Raw genomic sequence first — 9,085 nt, forward strand, 5'->3', positions numbered from 1 at the left:
GGAAAATATATCAAAAATAAGAAATCGCAAAGAAAAAAGAAAATCATTTTTTGTACGAATTAAAAAAAAAATGAAAATAAATAAGAAAAGGATAAATTAATTATTTTTTCGTTTGTTTACTTATCGGATTAAAAAAAATATTCTTAGAGATGTATTGTAATTGAAGCGAAACACACACAAAGGCGAATTGATAAAGATAATTCATAATGAACAAGAAAAACAACAACAACAAAAAAAGGCTTTTACTTTTTCGATTCTCCGTCTCTTTCAGCTTCCTGGTTGACCTTTATAGCCGTCTCTGTCTGTTTAAATAGGGAAAGTGTGAAAGTTTAAGATCTAAGCTTTAAAATTTGGAACGAGAAGAATTTTTTAATATTTTTATTACAATTTTAAGAGACATTTTTAAAGAATATGTGTTTTCTTTTTTTTTAATTTTATGTTTTAAATCCTTTAAAGTAACAATAATACTAAGTGTTTAAGGTCGTAGACTGCCTACTTTTTATAAAGCTTATTATTTGTACTTTTCTAAAAATCACCTCTAAATCTTAAACTTTTTATTAAAAAAATTAAAATCTTATAATTTGGAAAGGCTTATGTAAAATCAAGAGAAACAAAACTATTCCCACATCTGGGGGCTCCAACCACAAATTAGATTAGAGAAGAAACGCACTATATGGTGTATACCCTGGGAATTGGAAATGAGACAAGGGTATTATAGACATTATTTCAAAATTTTACTCGAAATTTTTAAATTTTATTCCAAAAAGTGGGATGTTTCAACAAATCCTTATAAAAAAGGAAAGAATCTACTAATAATTCAAATAAATTAAAAGGGGAAGTAAATTAAATAAAAATATTAATATTAATATTAAAATCACGCTGCACAGTTAAGAACTGCAGCACTATGATTAAAGAAAAGGATTCCCTGAAGCCCACAAAGGGCCACCTACATACATAGGTCATAGAAAACTAAGACTAACAATATATTTTATGAAAAAAGCTAATAAAAAAATATATGTAGGGATTTTCCAGTCTCCTACCCGAATATTATTAGTGTTGAAAAACGATTATTGTTAAGTGTTGTATTGTGCCTAGTGTTCTATAGTGTTGATAAAAAAATATTTACGTCCGGCTTTTCCCATGATACAATAATACAAGGTAGTCCATTCGGCTGTTATAGTCGTTCGGGATATTATTTATAATTTATAATTGTATAATTGTATCCCCTAATTTATAATTGTATCATGGCTTTTCCATTCTCCTACCAGTATATTATTTACTACAGTGTTGAAAAACGATTAGTGTTAAGTGTTCTATTGTGCCTAGTGTTCTATAGTGTTGATAAAAAATACAATATAGTATGTGGATCACGTCCGGCTTTTCCCATGATACAATTATACAAGGTAGTCCATTCGGCTGTCATAGTCGTTCGGGATATTATTTATAATTTATAATTGTATAATTATATCCCCTAATTTATAATTGTATCATGGCTTTTCTATTCTCCTACCAGTATATTATTTACTACAGTGTTGAAAAACGATTAGTGTTAAGTGTTCTATTGTGCCTAGTGTTCTATAGTGTTGAATGAAATAAGTAGGCCATGAAACTGGGAGTTTGGAAAAAATTTCCGTATATAAGGAGGTTCTGTTCCCGAGAGAATCAGTTTCTGCCCGTCTTCAAAGCAGTAAGGAACTCACTCTTATTTTCTTTGTTTTTTAAGTTTTTTTTAATTATTTTTCTTTTTTTCATTCATTATTGAAAAAGATGCAATGGTAGGCTTTGGTTAGGAATTCCGCAAAATTGTAGTAACCGTAGTACGATCTTTTTTCTCTGATTTTATTTTTTATTTCAACAAAAATAAGACTTTAATTTATTTTTATTTTGTTTTTAAACATTAATTATCAATCGGTTTTGTACTTACTACTGCTTGTTAGGGATGTTTGTTTTAATCATCATCATTTAATTCATCATCAAGTCTTATTCTCTTTTATTCTTTTTCCTTGGAGCTTTGTTTTTTATTTCATTAAAAATAAATTTAAAAAAATATATACATAACAGTAGAAGAGATTAAAAAAGAAACTTATAAGAAGAGTTGTTTATTTACAAACAACTTAGAACTGACTTTAACGAAATTAAAATTGAAAAACAAAACCGTTTTTCATAAACATTGTTAGGGATATTCAGAAAATCAATATAATTTTAATTAAATTTAAATTTAACAAAAGCTAAGAAAGTCTTAAAAATTAAAAACCAATAATAGAGGAACATAAAAAACATCTAAGAATGAATAATCAAAAAAATAAAGATACGAAAACTATATAGCCCCATAGATAGCTATAGCTATGTATATATAGCCCTAATAGATAGTTATAGGTATGAAGATATAGCCCCATAGATAGCTATAGCTATGTAGATGTGTACTTATTCCAGGGTATTCCCCTTTTCGATAGAAAGAAATCCTCTCTAAGAGTCTGGATCGATTTGTTTCGTTTTCAACATCTGGGGGTTGTCCCATGTCTGATGTGATTAATCGCCTCGCTGCAAACCCAATTTGATATTGTAATATTATTTAAATGATTCAAATTGCCTTTCCATCGATTTGGCTTAGCTTTTTTTTTTAACTTTTATTTTTTTGGCTAAAAGCCAAACCAAAAAAAAAAAAATAAATCTGTTTGTGGCTTCTTCGTCGACAACTATTTCTTTTACACAATTCCCCCCAGAGTTGGCCAATACAAATAAAACACAAAAAAAAAGGGCTGGAGAGGGGCGTGACTAGGGGGTCTAGGGGGCATATTATAGCGGACTCGTTATATTTTCGGAGCATTATAAAAATTTGGCGGGGAATTGGCGAGGGACTTAATGGGGAATGACGGCGAAATTAATGCAATAATTTGCATATCTTGTGACTTGGTTTTTAATTCAGTTTCTATTTACGTTTTTGGTGTTATTGGTTTTTTTTTTAAGATTTAATTTTGATAAGCTGAAATGATTTTTTAAAATTAAACTTTTAATTTAAATATGAAGTTTTAAGTGTTGTTTTTAGTGGTTTTTAAGGAAAAATTGAGTTTTTTTTAATAGCTGTTTAGATTGGGAAATTATTAGTTTGGTGTGTGATGTAAAATATTGATTATTGCTTATTTATTTTATATATATATATTTTTATATATATATTATATTTAGCTATTTAGTTAAATATTTTTTTTAATGGGGAATCTCAACAGCACTAATGAGACTATAAATCCTTAGAATTTACTAGATCTTCAACTTAATATATATACTTTTACTTTTAAAAATTAAATTTTTCAAGTACTGGAATGCAATTTTGAATATTGAATATTAGAGACAATGCTTTTTTTTAATTTTAATTTTTTTATTTAAGTAATCTGTCTATAAATCATTATGAAAACCTTCTAATAACTAATAAACAAACAAGTACATTCTTCATTTATGATAATATAATAAGTTAAGGATAATATTATAGTTAAAAAAAAATTTGTAACAAATATTTAGTTACTTTTTAATATAATTAAGTTATTTTTTTTATAATTATAGCTTTAATTAAAGTTTTACACCAAATACCAGATGAATTGGGGATTTTCCTCTCTATATTTAGAAACTATGCATGTAACTCTATAATCTGAACCCTTCTCCAGGTGAACTGACCTGACCCATCGATCAGGTGACCCGGCAGGGGGGCGGGGCCCCTAATCGAGCAGATGGTACGAGCCCCGGGGATTAATTTCGGTGGCTGGTGGCCCAATTATGGAACTGCTTTTTATTATTTATTTCGTTTTCATTTTTGTATCTCATTCGGCTGATTTGCATTTGGTTTTTGGGTTTCTTGTTGTTGGACCTCTTCTGATCCATTTTGGGGATGACGAAAGCCGGCAGAGAGCTTCGGAGTTGCATCTCGTAACGGAGCCCACAGAGGCGGAGCTATAAAAGCCCAGATCGGCTGGGAATGGAGCATCAGTTGGCATCCAGCTTCCTCTTCGGCTACGCGGAGTTCCCATCAGGTTTTCGACCCCCCAAGCAAGAAACTTCCAGCAATGAAGGTTCGTCTTTGTTTAAATCCTAAGAAATTAAAGAGGATATTTAATTAATTTTTGAATTTTTTCCATCAGATCTTTGTGTGTCTTTTGGCTACTCTGGTGGCCACTTCGTCCGCCGGCTTCCTCGGCGGCTCTTCCGGCGGTGGCGGCGGCGGAGGCGGTGGCTACAGTTACGGAATCGGTTCCGGAGGCGGTGGCGGCGGCTACTCTGGCGGTCACCAGGAGGTGAAGACCATCAAGGTGATCCAGGAGGGTGGCGGCTATTCCGGCGGAGGCGGTGGCTATGCCCTGGGAGGCGGCTACTCTGGAGGACATGGCGGCGGCTACTCTGGCGGTCACCAGGAGGTCAAGACTGTCAAGGTCATCCACCAGGAGGGTGGCGGCTACTCCGGCGGACATGGCGGCGGCTACTCCGGTGGACACGGACATGGACACGGCGGTCATCAGGAGATCAAGACTGTCAAGGTCATCCATGAGGAAGGACACGCTCTGGGAGGCGGCGGCTACACTGGCGGCTACTCTGGAGGTCATGGAGGTCACCAGGAGGTCAAGACCATCAAGGTTATCCACGAGGAGGGCGGACACGCCCACGGCGGTGGTCATGTCCATGGCGGTGGCTACTCCGGAGGTCATCAGGAGGTCAAGACTGTGAAGGTCATCCACCAGGAAGGCGGCGGCTACTCCGGCGGACATGGCGGTTTCTCCGGCGGCTACTCTGGTGGCTACTCCGGTGGTCATGGAGGTCACCAGGAGGTCAAGACTGTCAAGGTCATCCACGAAGAAGGACACGCTCTGGGCGGAGGCGGCGGCTACACTGGCGGCTACTCCGGCGGCCATGGCGGTCATCAGGAGGTCAAGACCATCAAGGTCATCCACGAGGAGGGCGGCCACAGCCACGGAGGACACGATCACGGACACGGAGGTCATGGCGTCGGCGGCTTCGAGGAGGTCAAGACCATCAAGGTCATCCACGAGGAGGGCGGCCACGCCCATGGCGGTCACTCCCATGGAGGCGCCATTTCCATCAGCAACGAGTACCTCCCGCCCAGCAACGAGTACCTGCCCCCAGTGTCCGCACCCGCTCCCGGCTACCTGCCGCCCTCGTCCAGCTGGAAGTAGGCGCTCGTCTCCGGAAAGTATCTCACGGATACACATCCCCACTGTGATTCGAACCGATTCCGTTTCGATGAGAGCTACTGATCCCCCAGTTTTTTTTTTAAACCTTGTTGTTAAGTAGTTTTAGGCAATCTATCCTTTTTTTTCTTCCCATCTTTTTTTTCCTGTTGAATCCATTTTACCTCACTTGTTACAAAAAAAATGAAAAAAATATATGCCATCTGTAAATTATAAATATCACGGAAGTGTTTGATTTTTGGGCGGGAAAGAGAGCTTTGTTTATTGATGGTTGTTTTTAGGGAAGTATATTGATACCTGGTACTATAACCTGATAAATATGGCTATTTTTTGGGAAGTATATCATACCTGGTACTATAACGTGCTACATATGGTTATTTTTTGGAAAGTATATGATACCTGGTACTACCATATAACCTCTATTTCTATTGGCTTAATATCATCTTTATGGAGGTTTGTTTCTTTATAGTTAAGGTCTTATTTTTTGCCGTTTTGTAATAGAGTTTTAAAATGCCTCCTCTTATAATAAAATGTTTTCTAATAAATTCCCTTTTAATAGAACCTACGCCCTGGAAGTAAGCCCTATAGTTCCTTATAGTTTCCTTCTCTAATAATAGAGGCTCTATAGTTTAAAATAGTAATATTTTATAGTAAATAGTTTCAATAACTTTTTTTATGATTTCATAAATTAGTTTAGCCTGATTCTTGAGGAAAATGGTTTAGAATAATACAACTTTGGGTATATTTTTGTTATAGAGCACCCCAAGTATACCCCAAGTATATAAGTATAGTATAGTGTAGTATATACCCTAATATACCCTAGTATATACCCTATGTAGTATAGTATATACCCCCAAGTATATACCCTAATATAGGAATTAGGTATTAGTATACCTAACATATGAGCCATATATAAACCTTATATAAACCTAACATATGAACGAGGTTTCGTTATGATTTCGATTTAAAATATATATTTAAAAACTCATAAAATGTACAATAAACAAATATTATTTGTAATGCGTTTAAAAAATAATTTAATTTTATGGTGAAATGATTATTAAATATTTCTATTAACTTTGGTATGTTAAAAGTAATTTAATGTGAGAATATGGATTAATATAAAGTTCGAACATAACATTAAGTACTTGAGAAAATTCGAAGAAATTCAAACAATATTCGAAAACGTAAATCTACATTACAAAAAAAGAGTTTTTTATAAGAAAACATAATATTATTGGGTGTGTCAAATCTACATTCCAAATCGGAAAAAATCTATCGAATTTTTAGGAATTGTCTTCACCAAAATGGTTCGATTTCCCAGTATCTATAATATTATAGATTCTTCAATATGCTATTGTTCGTCTAAAATATTATTTTGAACATATAAAAGTGTAAAATTGTGTACTGTTTCAAAAGAAAAAAGGAAAAGTTTAATTCAAATATTGAAAACATAGTGAAATATAGTTAAGCAACGTTCAAGACAACTATATAATCCATGAATATTAAAAACTACTTAAAAAATCAATATAAAATGTTATGAATGATATATGGTTTAAATATCTATATTTCTAGTCTATTTCTATGAAGTGTCTAAGTTTGAAATATGGAATTAAGAGCAAAATTGTGTGTTTAATCAATTTTTATGTTAATAGTTTCCCAGATGATTAGTCGTATGAGTTTAAAAACGTGTATTTTCTTTCACGAAAGACTATTTTTTAGAAGTGTAGCTAAAAAATGGAAAAAGTCAAGTATTTGAATATCAATAAATCTTAGAAACATCCGACAAACCATTCCCATTATTTCGGGCATCTAAACAAATAGTTTTTAAATCGAAACTTGATTCACAGATCATAAAAATAAAAGAATTAGCATTTTGGCTTTCAATAGATTTACTTTCGGATTGTTTTTGTTTTTCTTTTGGTAAGTTTCTGACTTTTTTTGTATTTTTATTTTCATTTTTATTTTCACTTTCAACTCAATCGATAAACCAAATGGGAAATTAACATAATCGTCTCGTCTTCTTAATTGTCAGTAGCTCGATGACCTCTTCGGAGTTGAGCTCGTGTATCTCACAGATACATTCCACAATCTTATGGATTAATTTAGATTTTAAATTGAGAATTATTTTAAACGATAATTATTTAAGTAAATAATCAGCTCCTGTCTGATTGTTTATTACTTGTGCGGCCAAATGTCCTGGCGCCTTCGTTTCGCAGGACTCGGCTCCAGGCGATTGCTTTGACTCAGATACTGATGCAGTGGCAGTGGGCGTGGCGAGGACGAGGTCACCGCCAAAGGATACTCGCTGGTGGGTCGCCACTTCGAAGGCAGCCAAGGTGAATCGTAGTCCTGATGGTATTTGCTGCGATACGGGGTCTTATCCTCCGGTGGAAGGATCTTTGGCGGCTCCTGATGGACCTTCAGATTGAGCAGCAACTCTCCATCATCGTCTATTAGATTGTAGAGCTGAACACCCTTGGACTCACGCAGGGGATGGGCTCTCTCCAGGCGCACCTGTTGCCGGATTGGTTTGGGCCGGAATGTCGGCTTCGGCCTTGGGGCCATAAAACGCGAAGAACGATCCGGCGACTGAAATTGCCTGAGGATTCCCAAAGGCAACAGCAGATCCGATTCAAAGGGCATAAAGCCACTGGCTCGCACTTTAATAATATTCCTCAACAGGGGCTGGTGGCTCTGATAGCTTCTGACCAGGCCGAAAAGGCCTAAAAGGCTCAGAGTGTTTATGGCTAGCATTGCGGTGGCGGCTTGTTTCCTGCTTAGCTCATTTTAGGATCACATTAAAAAAATATATACAACCGAATGATGTTATTATTTCGCTGACGAAAGACCCACAATGCCGACCCGCGTTGCACCAACTGAGTAAACTGAATAAACTCGAGTCCGTTCGAGTCGAGTTGAACTCGACTCACTGCCGAGCTCGTCTCGTGTGCACTGTGCGCTCGTAAAAGCGAATTAATTAGAGAAAATACCGTACGGTACACGACTGCACAGTGGGACGAAACTATAAAGAAAATGCATATTTAACTAAAATGAAATATTTATACCCAGTACAAGGGACTATAAAGTATAAATATTTATATTAGTTATACGATTTTATGTATTAGTTATTAGCTTGGAATGTTTATAGATCATCTTGATGAATAGTTTAATTTATAGATAATATATCTTGAATATATTTAATTTTATTTAATGTCATTTTTTAATATATAATATTATTATAAAGAATTCTTAAAAAATCCTAGGACTTAAAAGGACTTAGGTTTTGTTAAAGACTGACATTCAAAATACCTTTCAGTTTCAATTTAAGAGACCTTTTAAAGACAAAATTATTTTTTTTAAATAAATAGTTTGATAATTAAACAATATTATAATGGTTTAAGCTTGAAATAAAAAGTAAGTTCAAAGTTCAAAGACTAAATATATAGATTTATTAAATTCTTATAGATATAGAGTTAGAGTTAGAGTATGTATGTATCTCTAACTTAAGATATTAAGTTAGATATCGACTCCATAAGTTCTACTTTAAAAAAATATTTAACTAGAACTATATTTATTGTATCAATATTTAGTATATTTATTATAATACCTATAAAATTCTTAAAAATTCTCATATAGTTTCAAACCACTGTCCATAGCGATGTCCGAACACTTTGAATTGAAAATAAAAACATAACTGGCCGAGGCCTCTCGACGTTTATTGTTTATTGTTTGGCGACTTACTCTTTTTTCCTCTATTAGTTACTCTATTATTTCCACTATTTTTGTTGTGGCCACTGGGACAGTACAAATTTATTAAAAAAGCATACTGTGTGTGTGTGATTTATGCCAGAGATTTAACAAGAATAATTCTTTAGATTCTACTACGTGTTCCT

At 34.6% G+C, this 9,085-nt stretch overlaps 2 protein-coding genes across 2 annotated transcripts; one reads left to right on the forward strand and one right to left on the reverse strand.

Moving 5' to 3' along the window:
• The first annotated feature begins 3,704 nt into the window (after positions 1 to 3,704).
• On the forward strand, positions 3,705 to 5,406 carry LOC108134044 (uncharacterized). Its single transcript, XM_070282052.1, has 3 exons — positions 3,705 to 3,722; positions 3,888 to 4,058; positions 4,128 to 5,406. Exons 1-3 carry the CDS (start codon positions 3,720 to 3,722, stop codon positions 5,172 to 5,174), a joined length of 1,221 nt encoding a protein of 406 aa, XP_070138153.1. The 5' UTR covers positions 3,705 to 3,719; the 3' UTR covers positions 5,175 to 5,406.
• Positions 5,407 to 6,605: 1,199 nt separating this feature from the next.
• LOC108134047 (uncharacterized) lies at positions 6,606 to 8,122 on the reverse strand. The gene has a single exon (XM_017254199.3). The coding sequence runs from the start codon at positions 7,944 to 7,946 to the stop codon at positions 7,368 to 7,370; it is 579 nt and encodes a 192-aa protein (XP_017109688.2). The 5' UTR covers positions 7,947 to 8,122; the 3' UTR covers positions 6,606 to 7,367.
• Positions 8,123 to 9,085: the final 963 nt, after the last annotated feature.

Source organism: Drosophila bipectinata, chromosome XL (assembly GCF_030179905.1).
Source record: "Drosophila bipectinata strain 14024-0381.07 chromosome XL, DbipHiC1v2, whole genome shotgun sequence".
Classification (NCBI taxonomy): domain Eukaryota; kingdom Metazoa; phylum Arthropoda; class Insecta; order Diptera; family Drosophilidae; genus Drosophila; species Drosophila bipectinata.